The sequence below is a fragment of the Camelus bactrianus genome, chromosome 29 (genome assembly GCF_048773025.1).
Source record: "Camelus bactrianus isolate YW-2024 breed Bactrian camel chromosome 29, ASM4877302v1, whole genome shotgun sequence".
NCBI lineage: Eukaryota > Metazoa > Chordata > Mammalia > Artiodactyla > Camelidae > Camelus > Camelus bactrianus.
In genome coordinates this window covers 2,771,839-2,792,488 of record NC_133567.1, presented here as the reverse complement: position 1 = coordinate 2,792,488, position 20,650 = coordinate 2,771,839, and the positions used below count along the sequence as shown (strand labels likewise).

The 20,650-nt window shown below is 46.9% G+C and overlaps 1 protein-coding gene across 1 annotated transcript in view; it reads left to right on the top strand.

Moving 5' to 3' along the window:
- Nucleotides 1–5,133: 5,133 nt before the first annotated feature.
- The window catches only part of ST18 (ST18 C2H2C-type zinc finger transcription factor), an 85,643-nt gene continuing 70,126 nt past the window's right edge, over nt 5,134–20,650 (top strand). The window contains exons 1-4 of the mRNA XM_010970701.3: nt 5,134–5,161; nt 5,838–5,940; nt 12,122–12,176; nt 14,271–14,301. Coding sequence (XP_010969003.2) covers nt 12,122–12,176; nt 14,271–14,301 — 86 coding nt within the window. The 5' untranslated portion in view covers nt 5,134–5,161; nt 5,838–5,940. The remainder of the gene's footprint in view (nt 5,162–5,837; nt 5,941–12,121; nt 12,177–14,270; nt 14,302–20,650) is intronic.

Below are 20,650 nucleotides of genomic sequence, written 5' to 3'. Positions count from 1 at the left end.
ATAGATTTACGCAAAATAGCACCTTTAGTTGCAGCACAAGCCGTGAAGATAAGTGGTTAGTTTAATAAAACAGAGTTTCCATAGTTACCACGAGAGAACAGAGGATAACTTTTATTTCTTTGGAAGCCAGGAAGGGGCTTTAGAAAAAAGATGAAGCAAACAGACCCAAGCAGGTTCATTATACGGGGCTTTTGCCCCCGATTGGCTTTTTTAAAAGAGGAAGCTCTTGATATTACAGGAAATTTAAGCTTTCCCACTAAAATCAACAGCAGTGCACGCAGAAGCCTGCACACGCCCTTTCCCTGGGCGTTCCAGCTTAGGTGCTGGGTCGGAGGGAAAGCTGGCTCAATAAAGTTGCCTCTGTGAGACGCGTTTTTGCTCCTAGTGTTTTGTTAAGAAAGCGTGTCATAAACAAGTGGTTAAAGCCAGGCTGGAGGCAGCCACGGCTTGAGATGCTGCCCCCTCAGGTCTGACTGGGTCATTCCCGACCAGCGTCCTGTCAGGAGACCTAACTGGGCTGGGGGGTTGGGGATGGAGGCCCACGATGGTGAAGCCGTCCTTGCGCCAGCTTTGCGTTCTCCCAGCTTCATGCCGAGATGCGCCCTGGGTGGCCAAGGAGGTCACTGTCCTCCCACATCCTTGGCTGTGTCCGACCCAAGGAGCTCCTCCCAGTTGACCGTTGAGAAGTCAGATGACGTGCTTCCTGCCAGCTCACCTTCAGCCCGTGAGTCCCCAAAGCAGCCGTGATTAACAGGACTTTTACAAAGTTTCTGTGTAGTGACAAGGACAGTTTCAATCTTCTGTCATTTTTTTTTTTTGCATTAGCTATGATTACGCCTTTACCAGAAAAATGCATTTGTTTTAAAGGTAACAATACAGACTCGGAGAACAGCTTATGGTTCATCTATATTTATCAGCACTCACTGTACATTTGTGTCTTCATTACCAGGAAATATTAAGGGACATTGTGCCATCGATTCCTGTTTACAGTTTATTATGCAGAGATAGGAAACACTTAGCATGTAAAGTGAATGTAGAAATTACTCCTGGATGGAAACACGGACGTTTCCCACTCGTTGGCTCTTTCTCCTCCATCACCGGATCAGAGTGTAATTGTCAGTAATCAGGCCTGCTTGCTGCTGATAAAACCGCTCTGAATGCTAGCAGCCTTCTTTGTGTGATGACTCAATTATTCCAGAAGTGCCTCATCAAATCTGCCCCATCAGCTGGGCTAATAAATAAGGAGAAGAAACTGGCCCCCCAAAGCAAATTATAAATCCATTTGCGTTAACCATTTCGCTGGTCCATGATCTAGGCAGAAGTAAGCGCGGCCGATTCTGTTAAGCTTATTTGAGTATGTTTATAATGTTTACAGCACGCAACTTCTTCCCCCACAAGGTGTGGGAACGACCCGTCACAAATGGTATCTGAATGCAGTTATGTTAATTGCAGCGAGGCTGTAAGTATCTTTGAGGGCTGTTTTGTTCCTTAAATCAGGTGGAAGTTAAGTCCTCTTGCAGGAGAAATATGGGCCTTGCACAAGTCATTGGCATGGCTTCAGAGTTCCAAGAGAAGAGGCCTGGGTTTTATTTTCACAGGTAACAGAAGGATACACACAAATGCTAACACAAATACGAACGCCTGCCAGCACGAGCACAATTACTTCGTATCAATCACAGCAGAAACCAGAAGTTATTTGGATGCTCTGTAGGACTGCCGCAATTTGCAAAGCAAAAAACTGCATTTTCTAGAGAAGATCTGAGTTGCCATAGCACGTCCTGCACTGAGAGTTCCTTGAAAGGCTCTACAGGGCAGAGATTATTGCAGAAAGCCAGGCAAACCAGTAAAAGTCAATTAGACTCAGCGATGGAGGTTTTGTACGTTGACAAGTCTTGTTTTTATTCTTCTTTTGAAATGACAAACTCTGCTGCATAACAGGACATTTTGTTCAGATTCGACTTTCAGTGATTGCTCAGGAAGCACGAAGTACTCAAAATGGATCATGAAAAGCAACGTGGTTGCTAATATCAAAGAATTAGTCTTGTTGAATATGCAACGATTTACAATCCACCCCCACCCCACCCCAAGTAAGCAATATGGCTGCCCAACTTTGCAGTTGGGGCTGTTTTTTTTTCCCATCAGAATACTTCCAGTTTGGGTGCAGTCCCTTTTTCTGATCCCCCGTGATCAGGAGCCTAATTATGGGCTGATGGTAAAAGTACGGCTTGTGGCCAATAAACAGTATTTTTCTTCACCCGAAACAACTTAAAAGAAAGTCACGACTTCTCTTCATTTGTTCCAGCCAATAACGCGTATCCAGGAATATCAACGCGGAAAGCTGAGAACAAGAAAGTCATCTTCGATGGCCTAAATACAAAGTGGCAGTTGGCTAACGTAATTTTTATACATCGGTTTCTAAATATAGAATCTCTTGCTCTGATGGGAAAGCCTGTTCTGTAGCTCATTGACTAGAAATGTCAAAATAAGGGGTTTCAATTTTCATTGGAAATTTAATGGAGCAACATGGTAAATGGAAAACCAAACAATTCAACTGTCCGGGCAAAGGTATCATTAAGGTTTACACGAAATTTTGCTCCCACTTAAATTATGCTGATTAATATAAAAGTAAATCTGGAAACTTGGAACTGTAAAGGACTTGCCTTCCCATTAAAACAAAACAAAACAAAACAAAACAAAACAAAACAAAACAAAACCTCCCTTCATCATCGTTCCAACCAAGGAGCGACTGGGGGAGACGCTGCGGTCAGGAGAGGGGCTGAGAGGTTAAGTGGAGACCAGGCCCAGGGCCGCAGGGCGGGGTCGATGCGTGCCCCTCTCCCGCTTTCGCTGTCCTTGGCGGGAAACTAAACGCAGGAGCGGGGTTCAGAACTTGCGTTAACGTCCAGACTTCTGAGAGGAGCCCGCCCCGCGTTCGCGCCCCGACGGGGCCCATCGGGAAGCAGAGTCCAAAGCCAGCAGCGCCCCCGCAGGGCGGCAGGCGCTCTGATGCTTCGTGCTCAATTTACTTGCTCTCTCAGTGAATTTTTCACTTTGAGTTTAGTTTGGAGAATTTTTTTTTTACATTTTTATTGAGGTGTAGTTGACTTACAATGCTCATTTCAGGTGTACAGCAAAGTGACTCAGTCATACATGTACCTACATGTACATTCTTTCCTTTTCAGATTCCTTTCCATTATACGTTATCACTGAAATTGAATACAGTTCCCTGTCCTCTACAGTCGGTCCTCGTTTATTTTAGATATAGTAACGTGTGTCTGTTAATCCCCACCCTTTCCCCTTCGGTATTTTTTTAAAAAATTTGTTGGGGAGGGAGATTAGATTTATTTATTTATTTTTAGTGGAGGGACTGGGGATTGAACCCAGGACCTCGTGCATGCTAGGCATGCTGTCTACCACTGAGCTGTACCCTCCCTGGTTTGAAGAAACGTTTTCGAGAGTTTTTTGTTTTGAACCGCAAGTAACTCTAGAGTTCTCTGCTCTAGGGACACAATTGGCAGGTGCATGTTGTCACTTTAGGACCCCCCCCCAGTAAAATATAATCTTATATCCCCTCTTTTAAATCACATGGCGGGTTCATTACATTATTTCGTAGGTTTGAAGAACTCTCTTTTTCAGAAGCAAGTGCTCCCCGAGTAGGTGACTTGGCCCTCACTCCGGGCGTGCGGCGGAGCAGACAGGGCGCTCCGTGATAACCCTGTTTAACAAGTAAGACCGGGCCTGGCTTTGTGCACAGGCGTAAGGACCGCGTGTCCCGTCAGGTTTCCGACACTTGGCTGTCTCATAGTTTCACCTTTGAAGGTTGCTGTCGCACAAGAACGTGAGCTTTGACGGAAGAGCGTTCATCCTGGTGGGCTGGGGGTGGAGTTTGGTCAAGACCCCAAGTCTTAGGTTAACTGTCTTCCAGAAGGTGTATTTCCTCTGAATACTTTAGTAAGTACTTCAGTCTCAGAACGCGGCTTAGGATCAGCAAAGAGAGTGGAGCATGGCAATTAACAAGAAATGGGTTTGAGAAGGTGTCTCTTTGACACCATAAAAGGGACACACACAGAGCAGAGACGGAGCCGACTTCAGTGGAAGCTCCCTCTTGGCATCAGCAGAGAGCCTGCTTCCAAGGAGAGGGCGGGGAAGTTAGGCGTGATGGACGCAGGGGTGCGGAGCGTCTGGGGGTCCCTCCCCACCCCCGTTCGTGTTTTGGTGGGCTCGGGCTGCCCAGCACTTTGGTGTCAAATCAGATTTCTGAAGTTACATTTCGTCGGCGCCCTCTGTGGATCTCAGCTGCACTGCCTCAGCCCTGGTCCCCGGGGAGGGGGAGACAGCAGATGGGTCAGGGCAGAGGGCTGATGCCTGACAGCAAACGGCGGGGCTGTTGAGTGAAGCCGCCGCGTCGGGAAGCTACTTCTCCCCTGAGAACCAACTAACCACTGAAGAAAGTTGAAAATGAGCCCTTTGAGAAACGCTATTAAAAGTAGTAAAAAATTGCAGTTGTGCAGATGATGTGCCGCTGTGTGGTTATCCGGATGCTAATGAGTTTGACATTAGGGAACTCAGAGGGTTTACAGCTACTCCCTTATGCGATTCGGGTCTTTACTGGCAATCTTTGAGAAAATAAATGGAAAATGTATTGCTAATAAACACACAACACGATTGGGTGTAGACAAAAAGCCATTACTTTCAGGATTTAGAAAGAGCTCTGCCCACCAGTGTTTTCCGGGATCTTTTGTTTTAGGTTAGAGTGTGGCAGACAAAGGGGACAGGCAGGTGGACCGAGGGGGAAGGAGGGTAAGCCAAACGCATTTGCAGAGAAAGCCTTTTTCTTTCTCGCTGCCGTCAAAGGCAGACTCAGAACCCCCGAGTCCTGCACCACACTCCAGCCCTGACCTCACGGGCAGTAATCTGCTTTCTCCTCGAGAGTGTTATCCCCATTTTCTTTCCCCAGGAACTCCAGTGGCTGACTTGGGTTGGAGAAGCATCTGCTTAATGTCTGGTCAGAGCTTTCAAGGAACCCAGAAATTCATGCTGAGAAATCTGGGCACCCCAATCTACTGCAAAGGGTGAAAGACGGACGCGAGAACTCTCCTGCCAGGAAGGTTGGCGCCGCGTGTCCTACAGCACCGGAACTGCTGGCCAGAGCGCTCTGCGGGTGTGTTGACAGCGACGGTATATGCACAGTGCTTGTCTAACTGTCTGTCTGAGACTGAGTGTGTCGCACTGAATTTCAGAGTTTTCCCTCCAGGGCCAAATGGCCAGAGGACAGACTCCGTCCCACACCTGGGACAAAATAGAGGTGGTGCAGGCCTGTGTATTGTGTCTGAAAGCGAGGAGGTGACGTGCACGTGGTTTCCACGGAAAGCAGGTTAAAACATTGGCAAAGAACACTGGTAGCGTTTAAGGACAGCCTCACGCAGGAGATAATGACGCCCTCAGTCACCCGAAATAAGGACGCCTTTGGACGCTGTCCTCTGTGACTCCTTGAGTGCAGCTCATGCCAAACCTCGTCTGAGCTTTTTCTTCTGGTGGTTAAAGCAAAAAATGACAATCATGACCACTGAGAGTCCCTATTATCCAATTTTCCAGGTCAACTGAAGGCATGATATATATATAGTTTGGTAATACAGATAAAAATTAATTTGGCTCACCTTAAAAGATGTAAACATCTTTCTGCCATTAAGACGTTAGTATAAAATGTCTACTCAGCTCACACTGTAGCCCACCGGGTCACGGGTGACGGTTTAAGCTCATGTCTGTGCTTGTCACTGACCTTCCGTGTATTTGTCCTTTCTTACATGCTTTTGTTCTCTTATTTTTTATCTTCATAGAATGAATTGCAGGATTCCTCACTAAAGCGAGCAAAGACATTTCGTCATTCTGGCGGAGGAGGGAAAACCTCAGTGCACAAGTCACCTAGAGAAAGAGTGGGAGGTAAGGCAGCGTTTTTATTAAAAAGTAGAATATATTGAAATAAAAGACATCGGCCGCGGCGTCCGTGTACAAGTTCTCCTCCACAACAGTGCTGGCTTTCTGTGGATTCGCTTTGAAAGAAATGTACTGTCGATGCTCAGTGTAGAGCGGTGACTTGGCGGGAAGCACCATCGCTTTGATATTTTAAAATATTCAGCAGGCGAAGTCCTCTGGGCCCACAGCGCCTTTCACATGCTGATTGTGCGTGTACCATTTGTTCACACGTTTGCCCTCAAAGAAAGGTTCAGCATTTAAAATAGTTTTAAACATCCAATTTGAGTTCATTTGTATTAGAAATTAGTTAACGTAAGGATGAAGAGTGAATGAGTGAGGTTGTTTTTTAAGCATGTTTTTAAAAGCGCCGTAGATGGCGTCCAGAGTTAACGCCTACAAACAGAGTTGCGGTGCGTTGGGTTGTCCTTGGGAAAAATCCATCTAAAATAGCCTATCCCTGCACGAAGGAGCTTTTTTCTAACATTTATGTGTTTTGCAACACGTACACCTCAAAATAACAGCAAGAAAGAAAATTGTTAAGGCCCTTTTAGGGTGTCACTTACAATGAGTTGTCCTTAAGCAGGGCATATTAAAAAGGGTTTTAAAGCCTTCTAAAATGTGAAGCTGGCGATTGCCCCCTTAGGTTACAGAGCTGTGACTCAGAGCCGTGGCGCGGCGGTGGCTAATGGAAATCCCTGGCACGCGCTGTCTTCCTCAGGGAATAACTGACTATCTGCTGGAGTCGTTTGGCAAAAGGACACAGACATATGGCTTTGGTTCACGGTCACACTGCCAGTTGTGCAAAGTTAGAGGGTGAGGCTTTGGGAGCAGGGACAACCCAGCGATGAGAAACATCGAAACAGACCTGCCTCCTCCTAAGGCCACCCAGGCTCGTCGAGGTCCAAGATTTCTTCCATCGCCAGGCATTTCCACGCGACTCTAGAAACCCCCTTTGAAGATCACCTGCTCCGGGGGGGTGTGCATGCACCTGGGCCTTAGGAGTGGCCCTTTCCAGACAGCAGTGCCTGATCTGAAGTCACACTGGACCTGCTTCTCCCCTCAGGCGCGGTGTTCGCCAGGGCGGGAGGGGCTGGGGAAGAAGAGAGGGGGCCCAGACGTCAAGGGCACAGTCGTCCCACCCCTCAGCTCTCTGTGCAGAACCCAGAGCACCACGAACAGGAACAGAGAGTCAGAATCAGTGCCTGTGCCCTCCATAGAGGGTTCGGAGACTTTTCATTTCTCTTGGGATAAGGGACTCAGAAGGGGCTCGGCAAGTGCCTTCACACGTCATCAAGGACGCTGTGAAAACCCCGGGCTTTCTTTGCGGAGATGCTAGTTTGTGTTCTGACTTACTCTCCCTGTGTAATGAACAAACGTGTGATAGGAAGACCAGGAAGATGGCAGAGAGAGCTAAGCGCAGAGAGACATGGGCTCGAATGGCTCGTCTTCGCAGTCTTCCTGGCGAGTCGGCGAGTCGGCGAGTCGCGCGGCACCGCAGCTCGTCCGCCCGCCTTTCCCCCGGGTAACGGGGAGAGGTCTTCTGCTGCCGTTGTGGGCGGGTCCGAAAATGCGCTTCGGCAAAATGGTGCCACAGCCACGAGAAGAGAGGGCGCTGGGTGTGGGCCCTTTGCTCTCTGTCCGGCCGGGCTGCATCCCGAGGTGCTGGCGTCCTCTAGCTGTTCCATTTTCTCGGTTCAGCTTTTTCTAACTTCCTGGGTTTCTCACTGTCATTAAAAAAACAAAAACAAAAACCTTGATTTTTATAAAGGAAGCATCCACGAGGTTGGGGGGCTCCTCGTGGGGAGGACCCCGGGACCTCCTCTTGGCAGGCAGAGCTGAATTCCTCCCCCCAGGGCGGCGGGCATCCTAGGAGTGAAAGGACGGCTTGCGAGAGTCCTGTGGCACAGCAAACAAAACTCTCAGGAGAGCAACACGTGAGATCTTGTGAAAAGTGGGGGTCGCTGCGGTTGAAGGCACGTGGCGGGCCTCTCAAATTCAAAGTGGCCGCCGGCGTGAAACTGTGTGTATCTAGACAGCACTCAGATTAACTGGGTAAGGATTTTGAGGAAGTGTCCTCAGGACGTCATGATCACCATGGCTTTTTCGATTAATATTAAGAAACTCAAGGCTACTTACAAACATATATTGAGTACATCTGTGTTTAGAATTCGGCTGAAAGGAGAAATAAAACTTACACGTTACCAGGAGATTTGTTTTTTTCCCCAGTTCTTAAGAAATGATGACTATTTCCTTGGAGGTCATTTGGTTTTGTTTGTTTATTTGTTGGTTTAATTTAACCATTAGCTTAAAACAGGATTTTGAGTGAAAAGTAAAATCTCAGGGAATGAAATCTCCTCACGTACCAGTAATTTGCCTCCATGAATGAAAGCCAAACGGAGGTTATAAAATTGGTGTCCTGCTCCTTGAATCTCTCCTGCCCACGAGTTCGCAATCCCAGGCATCCGTCTTCAGCCCCAAAGAAGGGGCAGATCTGCGCATGGCGAGCACGCGGGAGCGAGCTCTGCTGATTGCCCCGATGTAAGCGCCTGGAGGAAAGGCGGGCACGCCCACGTGACTAGGGAGTCACTGTGCACACCCATGTGTAGGTGTGCAAATCCATGAAGATGCTAAATGGAAGCTTTCCACATTCGGCAAGTGCCAATGTGCCTTGTGGTCATTTCCCCTGCATTACCTGTCTGCTCACCTCCAGGGTGGGTTCTTGCATCTCCGGCCTCCAAGTTTTGTTTCTTTTCTTCTTTATTTTATGTTTCTTTTCCTCTTGCCATTTCTCCCTGTGTTCACGCCTCTCCCTGGAGAACTGCGGAAGAAAGTTTTTTCAAATTTTCCTTCGTGGCTTTATTGTGAAGTAGATACCAAAAAACCCCACTTTCCTTCCTTTCTGTACAAATATGATGCATAATATACCTATACTTACAGGCTAAGGGAACTTTTCTTAAAGTAGTTTCGGGAGAAATAAGAGCAGCGAACCTTGCCTTTAATATTTTGTCTCTATTGAGTAGGTTGTCAAGGCTGGGAGGCCCCCATTGTAGAATCTCAGAGAATCTCTTGTCTTGTTCCCATCCATAAGCGGTGGGACGCAGAGAAAGGCCCAGAGGCATCGGGACAAGGACAGATTTTTAGAAAATCCAAGCTCTGTTTTGAGAAAACAGATGATTCATCAAGTTTTACAAAATTAATTGCAGGCTTGTCGATAGCATTTAGGACGGAGACAGGAAAGATGACCAGTTCTCCTTCTCCAACAATAATAATAATAAAAACCTCGCAATGTTCCCAACAAGAAGTGACATTTTCAGGACTGCAGCCCTGTTAGGTCCGTGTCCGAGTGGCCCCAGAGTCGCGCGCCTCGTCTGTCACTGGGGGAGCTTGGACGTGCGGTCATCCCCTCCCACTGCACGTCTTGAATGAACCGTTACTGGAACGTGGCGCCACTGAATCTGAGTTTTGATTTTACAAAAACTGAGTCCACCTATACGCAGTTTATTAAAGTCCAGGAGAATAATCCATATAAAGAAAACTTAGAAATTTCTGCTCCACGTGTTAGGTTTTTGAGAACAAAGGCTTGTTCTCCAGTGAGATCTACCCGGAGAGAGCTTTCTCCTGAGCACTAAACTTCCGCCTCGCCCCCCTCCCCAATCCCCAGTCGGAAGCTCTTATGCTCTAGGTCTCTGGTGTTTTTCTTCCCAGAGGGTTGCAAGACAGGACCAGACACCGAACTTGGTCCCTTTTATTGTCCTTTGCGTGTGAACAGGAGGCAGGAGGTGAAACAGATGGGAGACACGTTAAGGCCTTGATGGCTCTCACTCCTACAACTTGGCCCACAAGTTAAATTTGGGCACAGAGCCTCGTGAGTGAGTTGCTGCTGCTTACAGGGATGAGGTAGGACGTTGACCCTATGCCAGCAAGAGGACGGGAGCCCCCCCCCAGATACAGTCATGAGGCCAGCGCTCCAAGCACAGTCTTGCAAGGGTCCATGAATATTTATGCATTCCTTCCAATGGCTTCAGTGGCATGGGGTGGTGGCAGAGCTGGTCCCGTCCTGGGACAGCAGAATTGCAAGACAGAATTAGCCCTGAAACTGCTTTAAAGGAGGTTATGTTTAAGCAGCTTTCTGAAACTTTTCTCCGTGCCTCCTGGCACTCTGCAGGCTGTGTTTCAGTTTTGGTAAAGAAACTCATGAGGGTTTAAGCCTCACCTGCATTTTGGTGGGCAGAGGGGCGTGATTTCAGAGCAGGTGGGAGGGCTGACATCGCCCACGTGCAGGATGACTGTACAGTCGTGTTGAGGTGAGGTTCCCCCCCAAACCCATGAGAGCGTCTCCTTCAGGAACAGCTGATGGTTTTCACCATGTGAACTCTCCAGTTCAGCTCTGTCCTAATTGCGTTACTCATTCCGCACACGGAGGGGAGTTTGCATGAGTTGAGGCAGTTTATATGCAGCAGAGACCCTCCCGGAAGAGGATTTCACAACCCAGGGCTCACTGTCCTGTGTAAACCAAGCCACTTTAATCCCAGGCGGTGTCGTGTGTCATAAATCCACGTGGTTTTAAAAGAAGGGAAATCTACAGAGGAAAAGAAGCAACATCTGTTTTATTGTTGTTTCCTCTTGTTGTGTAGTTTTAAAGTATTCATATCAATGAACCGTTTTATTTAGACTAAAGCAACTGCTGCTCGAGAAGGCAGCGGACACTTTTTGTTTGCTAATTTGAAAAACAGTTCAGTGATTGGTGTGTGGTGTTTATTATGAAATGATGACAAAAGAGTGCTGGTGGTTTTAATAGTTTTAGCTCACGAGAGCCGCCGTTAATTTCGTCTGTAGTGTTGCAGGTGAAAAAATGCACAATGGATAAATAGTCCGCACTGGTTTAACTGAACATAATATATAGTGTCTCCCGGAGTTGTTTGTCTCAATAGACTACAGTAATCAAAAGTAATGAACCTATTATGTGCAGGACCTTGGAGAGCGTCGGATGGCAGTAAAAGTGTGGCACATAAAAGGTTTATTAAAGGAAATTAAAGTCCATCATTGCCACACCTGCTCCCCTATTATAAGTCTATGGCAGGTCAGTGCCTTTCATCACAGCGCAGCCTCGCAGAGCAGAGCTGCGTCTCCCATCCCCGTCACAGCCGCATCCTGCATCCCGCCAGCCTCGGGGTTTAAGGACCGCAGCCCCGGAGAGCACCTTCTGCCTGCCTCTGATTTCCAACAGGCAAAACCACTTCTTTCCATTTAAGGATTCCTTCGGATAATGTGCAAAAGTGAATTAAACTCGGAGAGGATGAGACATTGCTAGTGAAATGGCTGGGTGTAGACAGGTCAGAATCTGTCGCCATGTGGACAAAAACAGCAGGCTTGTTAAGTCTTTGCATCCCTTTGATATTTACCTGACTATTGAAAATCATTAGTAACGATGTTTTGGGGAATTTGATACTGACACACACAGCACTCAAGTTTCACTTTCCTTATAGATTTGGAAGATTATAACTCCTATTTATTCTAGAATTGCATTAGTAAATGTATGCATTGTTTCAGGGGAGGGTTTGTTTCGGTTTTTTGTTTTTAATGGAGTCCTGGGGATCGAACCCAGGACCTCCCTGGCACACGCTAAGCACACGCTCCACCGCAGAGCCACACCCACCCCCCGCGTATGGCACTGCTGAGCAGCATTTCCAGCGGCATTTTGCAATGGGGGCATTTCAGGATTTTGCCCTCATGTTGCTTTTTCATACCAGAAATAATTTTTCCTGACTTAGAAAGAGGCATATATCAGAAAGCGTTAGAAATGCAAAGGAACCCGGCTTAGTCTGAAACTTTTGGGTTTGGCATTTGAGGTTCTGTCTCCTTCACAACCACCGTGGATCTGATGATCCTTCCTTCTAGCTTTGTAATGCCAGAAGGGTTTGACTCACTAGCAGACGCTTGCGGGCAAGGACACCTGCCCTTTTGTGCCCTTCTGCCTGGTTCCAGCCTCTGGAGGGCAGTCACAGCTCTCCCCACGGGGTCAGATGCTGCTCCAGAGCGTGGAACGCTGTTCCACTTTTCATCATGACCTTCAGAAGTTTAATGACATGCTTTCCCGTTTTGGTCAATGTCGAAGCAATGACCTCAGGACTTTGTGTTCACGTTACAGATGGATGCAGAAGCAGAAGATAAAACGCTACGCACCCGCTCTAAAGGAACCAAGGGTGAGTTAGCCAGCGGGTTCCACGACACCATGCCCACCACACCATGAAATGTGGGAGTTCCAATGCTCAGTCTCTGATGTGTCGTCAGAAAGATTACAACTTCCGCCTCAGGGCTTCCGTTTTTTAAATCAAGCCAGGACGCTGGATCAGGGCTTTGAGAGGCAGAGTGCCCTGAACCAGGAGTTAGAGGACGCGGAAAAGCCCAAACAGTGTAGGATGCTGACTATTACAGACTGCAGTCATGAGTGGATTTAAACATCCCGCAAAACAGCACACGGGGTCAGCAAGGAAAGAAGGCTTCCTGGAGACCTCAGATTACTGAAGTGACCTTTAATGGCCAAGGGAAAAGATCAAATTGTTAGCTTATTGCCAACGCAGGTTTTGATTTTTATGTGGTCTGGTTTAGTGGCTCCCAGTTTAAACTTAGTTCAAGTAAAATGATGATGTTTGTCTTTGGACTGTCCCTGCTGGGAATTCCCGGCAGCCCTGCGAAGTCATGTTCGAAAGGTTTAACTTGCCGGTTAGCCCTCTCTTTCTGTAACCAACAGATGGTGATGTAATATTGAAATATAAACAGGCCCTTGATGATCCAAACATCTGGAAAACAGGATTGACTGGCAATAATACCCCTTAAGGAAAATAACTTTTATTATAATTAGCTATATTTTTGTGACCCTTCATTCTAAACGGAAGACTGTGGGTTCGCCACGGCCTCTGGAAACAGGCTGCAGAGCTGCTCCCCACCCAGCCCTCCCCCGGGTCGGCCCTGCTGACCACGGGTCGGGGTCGGGCTGGGCAGCCGTCACGCAGTCATCTGGAAGCGCTCTGAGACTCACAGTTGAAAATGGCTAATCAAATGCCACGCTTTAGCTAGCTGTGTTTGTGGACGTAGTCAAGGTAAATAATTCCTGTTTCAGTGAAGTCCTCCCTCTTTTTTTTAAATGTCAGGATGCTTTTTGTTTTCAGTTAGAATACGACCATGTTATTATCCGTAGCCGTGATAACCAAAGCGCAGACTAGGGCTGCCCAAGGCGTAGGACTCCCCTCTGCCCAGACTGAAGTTTCACTGCGCGCGCTTTTCCAGGCCTGGTTTAAGTTACTTTAGAAGGAATTGCATCAGACATCCTAATATCTGGAATGCAGTATTTGTAAGCATAGAATTCTATTGCAGCAGACTTCTTCATGGAATATGAGTTTAAAAAAACCAGTTTTATCATTGTTTGGGAGAAGCTCATGTTTACTATAAACGTCGGCACTTTAGGGACCATATTTGGATTATTTAAATCTTTTGTTCTGGCTTCTGAAAGCACGTGACTCTGCCATACTTTCAACATGTGAATCTTTTAATTTGCTATTCTTTTGCGCTTTGAATCCTTTTGATACACACACACATACACCCTTAAGTAGAGCCCAAACATTTCAAGAAAGGAAGCAGCTGTTCCTCGTGCAGCATGAGTAATCCTAAAGCCACCTTATCCCGGTGCCATCATGTACTTGTAAACACGAACTTCCTTAGATCCTGTCATTTCCCTAAGAAAAATCAAAGCTCTTTTTTTCTATAAAGTTCTCATTTTTATTTAAAAAATTTTTAAAGTAAAGTTCTCATTTTTAAAAGCATGTTGAGATGGACATGGCTGAACGTTACCCTCCTCTTTCCATCGGAGTGAAATACATGGAACAGAATCTTTGGGCGTGTTTATTAAGAACACGTTGCCAGTTTTGTTTAAATACTTGTTTAATGTCAATTAAAACATAAACAGGATTCTTTTGAAAATTTTCCTAGAAACAAAATTTTCGATTTAAAAAATATTCCGAGTCCTTCGTGCTCCTGTAGTTTTTCAATAATCTCTAAAGACAGGTGTTTGGAAGCCCAGCCCATGACCGTAAGGCTGCAGGGTCAGCCAAGGTACCAACCCGGGATCCGTCCTCTTGTCTCCAGAACCAGAACCAGAGAAGATGAGCTGACCCCGAGGGCAGTTGGGCGGGGCCTTCGCTAGCCACGCACTGGCATTACCTCTAGGTGGGCAAAAGGCTTCTGTCATGCAGGTTTCAACACTGTAAACTGATTCTCCTTTTCTTTCTTTTTGCCAATAGTGCCAATGGAGTCTCTAATCCAGGAGCTGAGGTAAGGGTTTGCCCTGTGTTACCTTTTCTGATGTTGATTGGCTTTCATTATTAGAATGTTTTGTACTTTTCAAGCCCCGGAACCCTCATTTTACTACAGGGAATAATCCAACGGTCTTACTTCACGTAGCCTCTGTCTCTCCACCAAAGGAACAGGGGACGGGAGGAACTACTGATTATCGGCCCAAAACAATTCAGGCTAGTCTAGTATTTTGATAATAAGACGCAACAACATTTTCCTATAATGTGAGTCATTTCCCACCTCCTCCTGTGGGGGAAAACCAGTGCATGGATTGTCTCTGTGCTGGTGGAGGTCCAGGACTGGGCCTGATGAAGGAATAACCCAAGTCCTGAATTCTCCACTTTTCTTTTTAACAATCAGATAATTCTCTCGGATAGTCATGTGAATCTTTGAACGTAGACCTTTGAAGATGACGTGACTGATGGGATGTTGGGCGAATTCGGGCTTTTCCGCCTTAGATATTGTGACACGTGCCTCAGGCAATGCTCTGGAGATCCCACCTTCCTGGGTTTTGTGTAATAAAGTCCAAGTAGGTTTTCTCTCACAGAGTCTTTGCAAAGTATAGTTGCTGTTGTTGTTTTTAAGTACATGTTTATAAAGAAGCACATGCTGCCAACACGCTTTCTGTCCTGGCGCTAGTCTCTAGTGAAATTTGTCAGGAACAAGACGAGCCCTTTGTGTCTTTGGGACCCAGAAAGTCCCCAACTGGTGGTCTGCTCCACCTTCGGGGAAACAGTGTGGTCTCTGTGTGTTCCTCCGGGAAATGTCTGGTTCTCCTTGAAACTTACAACGCATGCACTGACGACGGACGTGGTTGCTCTTCCAGGCACCTGTGCTCTGTGGTTTCCCGGAGGAGGGCTGTCCTAGTACCTTCATTCTGCAGCTTTATGTTCACCACCTGGGTGGGACGGGGCCTGCCAGAACTGGGTGCAAGCTTTCCTGCGGACGCGCTCCTCCGTGGGAACGTGTCTGTAGAACATCCGTGGCCCCGCCCACGGCGTCGATCTTGTCATTGAGAATTTTGCACTTTGAACTACTTTTGTAAGAGTAGGACACACAGACGCTGAAACATCAGGATGGGGTTAAAAGGCCGAAGGGTCTGGCTCTCTTCAATTCTTGCTTATTAAACCTGCCCCGGCTAACATTGCTAGTCGTCTGGAGACTTGAGGTCCCTGCAGCATGATGGAGCTCGAGGCTCCGAGCGCCTGGGCGTGCGCCCTCCCGGGGGTGGGTTCCTGGGGCCCCTCACAGCAGAAGGACTGCCTGTGCTTTCAGTCGGAGGCTTTTCAGGGAGGCGGGGAAAGGCCTTTGGAGCGATGTGTCTTCAAGAATAACTTGAAAAACAAAAGAGAATTTTGAAGAAATGAGTTACGTTGTGTGCTTTGGCCTACGGAGAAATTTCCAACTCACAGGAGAAAAGGAATTAGCACAAAGAACTTTGTGAGGAAAAAATGTTGACTATAACCTTTCTGGAGAAATTGAAATGACTGTTTAAGCTCTTGATTAGCATCGATAATGACAATAAAACTGATATTTATTGAGAGCCAGGCACTCCGGAGCATCCTGGAGCAGCCTGTCTCACCAGCCCTTCAGGGGCGTTGCAGGGCAGGAGCTATGATATTCCAGCCCTCAGATGAAGAACGTGGGAATAAACAGTTGGTGTGAGCGGCCCAAGACTAAGCAACCTGCAAGAAAGCAGACTTCGGACCGCTCAGGCCAGCTCCTCAACCCCCGGGCTCGGCTTTCTCTCCTGCACGGTTAATGCTAAATCATCTAGAATATAAATCAAAAGGAAATGGTCCGTTGTCAATGTCCTCAGAGCTGGATTTTTAAAATTCTACATTTTAACCCTCTTTCAAGGGTTTATTTTTCAAGGCTTGATTTTCTGAAATTAAAAAAACTTTTTTTAAATTAAAAATAACATTTCCCATCTCTTAGTCTGTAAAAATTATCTTTTGTCAGATTTTCAGTTTCACCTAATTTGTCATTAGACCAACTCAGAAAGCTGGAGATAATTGCTGAGAACATACCGAAGCAAAACTAATTCACCGATTTTTCTTTAATAAGAACAAGTTTATTAAAAAAAAAAAGACTGATTATTGTTAATTTCATAATTGCTTATTTTCAACAGCGTGATCATGTGTAGGCTAAGTAGGTCCCAAGCTGGTTCTTACGCGGTTTAAGCTGACCCAGATATAGACCCTACTCACCATTCTATGTAAATCTTGGGGGAAAAGTTCTGATTCATAAGGAAGGTTGTATTTTTAGTATCTTTCTAATTTTGTCCAACTTTATCCATTTGCTACCATTGTGCCTCCAATTTATTCTGCAGCTTCTTGTGATCCAGATTCCAGGCTTTGTTGCGCGCCTCAATTCTGAGTCGCAAGAAATGTGGTGTATTTTCCCTAGTGTGAAAGTTATGGCTATTTTGTGGCGAACACTGGCAACTTTATTTAGTTCTTCTTTTTAGAATGCATTGGACATGTTATTGCTTCCAGAGCTGCTCCTTATAAAAATACTAATACAAATGAAGCTAATTTAAAAATACTGCATATTGTTCCTGACACTAATAAAAATTGATACTGACATTCTCATCTTCTTATTATACTTGATGTCAGCTCCCATCACCACCATTAAAAAAGCAATTTATAACCCCAGACCCACCTTTAATCACATGCCTTATTAGCATTTCCAGTCTTTCCTCCAGCACAGCTCAGGTTACAGGTGGTGCTGAGAAGGCTCTCGTGCGTCCGGCTGAATCATGGCCGCTGTATTGTCTCTGCTCTTGTCCTTTATCACTATTGTCCTTAATCTGGTGCTTCCGCCATTGCGCCTTACTGGTATCGGTAATCCCGTCTGGCTCTGGCAAAGGGCTTTACATCAGTCCAGCCCATTTCCTCTAATTAAGAAAATATTTTCTAGCCTCCGAAATGGCTTTCCTTTGTGATGACTTAGAGGCGCCAGTGAATTCAAGGCTCTTAAGTACATTAGCGTCAAGTCCTACTGTCCTTTGATGGTCTTATTGCTGCCTATTACTTGGCTTAAGTTTTGTAATAAAATTTTAATTTAGCTGTCTTATTTTATTTTATTTTATATACTTTGTTCCTTCATTCAAAACCTCTCATTTGGTGTTTCCTTGTAAGTTTTTAAGGTGTTAAGTATTTCATGAATTCTATAATCAATAAGCTATAGATTTAATAACAACATTCAATCGACATGTGAAAAAATTTTATGATTTACAGATTAGATGGCTTTCTCTTTTTTCTTTTGTCTTATTCCTTGCACTACAGTCTTTGTGTCAGTTAAGTACTTCACATTTAGTAGCTTTCTTTTTAATTTCTTTTCTGTTTTTCTTGAGATTAAAGTTTCCTTTCACTGTCATGACTTTGGGGGAACAAAGTATCTGTTGCACAGAGACTTCTGGAGGTGACAACTAAAGGAAAGAAAATGAACAGAAACTGATTTCTAGAATGAAGTGTCTCGTAAATCCATCACCCAGGTTAAAGGAAGTAAGTCGTTTTAATCACAAGGTTGGAGAAGAGAAGGAAGAAACCGTCTTCTTTCCTTTCATCGCTGTGATTTCCAAACGCAGGGCTCAGCCATGTTTGGATATTTAGTAACAGATCTACTATATTCACATTAGCAGCGTGTCCTTGTTAACGTGGCCAGACCTACAAATTAGAATCCAAGGATGTGACAGCTTAAAGAAAATCGTTTTCCTAAAACCACGTAGAGGGGAAGCGAGACTGATGAGCAAAGAAGGAGATGGTGAGAACTCAATTTAGAAGAGACGTTTCCAGCAAGGGGCTGCCTGAGGCATCGCTTTCGACCCGCCCCCATCCCCGTCCTCCTCACCGCCTCCGGGCAGAGGTTGAACCTTGACTCTGAGGACTGAGCAGTCCTTCCGGAGGGTTAGTTTGTTTACTGTATCGAACTTCCTGGGGTAAGAACGTGTCTTAAAATATCTCAAGGACGCTTTCAGCAAGAATGAAAATTTGAGAAGCCTGTGTCCCCTGAGAAGACCCCATTAACTGTGCCCATCAGTGTCTCGTTCTTGGAGTTAGCTGAGCCTGCTGCTGGGAGGGTCTTCAGTAGGTGTGTGAGGTGTGGAAACGGTGCCCAGGGTCCAACTGGATCCTTCAGCCCCACCCACAGGGCCCTCGGGGCAGGCGACGTTGTCCACATTCAGCTTGGGAGCCGGATCAGGGGCGTTAGTGCCTCACACATGCCCAGCCTTTGGCCACCGAGTGCCGTCTGTGGTCCGGTGCGCTCCCCGCGCCTGCCTCCCGGGCCCACAGCAGCCACTGCCTTGTCCTCCGTCACTGCAGGCCCCCGGGGTCCTTTTTTCCCAACAGACTCTCCTCTTCGGAGCAGTTTCAGGTTCATAACAAAACTGAGCAGAAAGGATAGAACTTCCCGTAGACCCGCAGCCCCACCCACGCCCAGCTGCCCCCACCAGCAACGTCCCCGCCAGACGGTGCGTCCGCCACAGCAATGACCCCGCGCAGCACCCCGCCTTGTCGTCCACAGTTTGGGGGGAATGTTTACGTAAACGCCATCAATAAATGTAGTAAGACACGACGGGGTACGTCAGACCTCTATCCATGGCCCTGCGGGGCGGGAAGAGACCCCTGTCCTTTCCTGGTGGGTTTTCTGTTCCCTGAATCGTGCGATTGTATCACCTGGAGGTGATACACATATCTGTGTGCCTGTTTTAAAGCACTTACGACTGAATTATAGCTGTTTTATTATTCCTCCATCCATCTGTCCACCCATTCAAAAGAAAGCAGACCCCTGCCTTTAAGTTTAGAGTTTGGTTGGGGAGACATTGAAAAAAGAACAAAAAACTTTAATGAATCATATACAATTCTTTCTGATACACTGTAAACTTTTTAAGGACCAGAAATTTATTTTACTCATCGTTGCATTACAAGTACGTGATATTACTTGAGAAATCTTTTATTTTACGTTGTCGACTAATACTTGTTTTGAGGCTAATTAATGCTGTTAGCAGCTCATAGCAGAGGAATTCCTGTTTGATGTATTGATTCTCTGCATCTTTACATAGTGCCTGTAACTTCTTTGCTTCCAGATTCTTAGATTCTTTCCCTATGTCTGTTCTTTAAAGTCAAGACTGTTTAGTTGGCAAAGCTTCCACTGGCCCCTTGACTCCAATCCAGGCTACTTGAGCTATAATAATCATCTCTGATTTATTTTTCTACCATCAGTACATGTCTTCCTCTACAAATATATTTTGTCAAAGTATCAAACATCAAAATGAGGTGCTCTTACTCTGTGAACGTCTCCCTTCGTCTCACTTGGTCATTTGCAGTGAGAAAATAAATCACAACTGGGATAGAAACGCCCACTGCCCATTTCTGAGTGACTTGCTTGAAGGGAGGAGCCAGTGAGTCTGGGGACAGGGGTCCCCGAGGTCACAGGCAGGACAGTGATGCGGCTGCTTCTGGACACATGAACATTGGAAGAAACCGGGGTGGGGGTGGGGCGGCCAGGCACAGAGCATCTGACCCTTGAACCTGCTCGGTGCTCCCAGCCTGAGGCTGGGGGCACACCCACGCCTGTGGATATGCTTCTCCTGGGGCGGGGACGTATCTCCAGGGCCAGGACAGTGAGACCTGTAGGGGAGTTTGCACGCGCCGGGGGCACACTGTCCTCCCCGACCCTGCCCCGTGCAGACTCTGTTCTCCCGGGTGCCCAGACTCCTCTGCCCTCGAAGGGCTCTTGGGAATTGCTCCCGAGCCGCTGAGGGCCCCGAGTCCTCTAGGTGGAGGCTGGCACAAAGCCCGCGGTCTGGCCTGCGGGACCACGCGTCTCTGCGCTCCTCGAAGGGAGCGCCTCCCCCACTCCTCCCGCCCCTGACTCTACCTTAGTTCTCATTGCTGGTTCCCCCTGACACCCAGTCTCTAAACTGGACCCCAGGTATGTCCTTCATCCTCTTTCATGGCCCTTTCTTCACAAGATGGTCCCGAGGTTTTAACAGCAATGGAAGTCATGCATCAGGAGAGAGCCTGGGCCATAAGACCCCAGTGTCTTCGGTTCTGTGCTTCAGCGAACTAGGCTCTGATGTTCTGTTTGTTTCTATCTCTGAAAGAGACGAGGGCGATTTCTTGACAACCCTGTGGACCAAGCTGCAAACAGCTTTCTAACCTCCCGGTCCCTGCTAACCATGGAAACATCTTACAAGAAACAACTGATGGGGTAGCTCCCAGAAGTCCATCCAGCCGGCGTCTGGGTCAAGGGGTGAAGCGGGTGCCCTGAGCCCTTCCGAGCCCTCGGGCCTCGGGTGCTACGTCCACGTCGTCTAGAT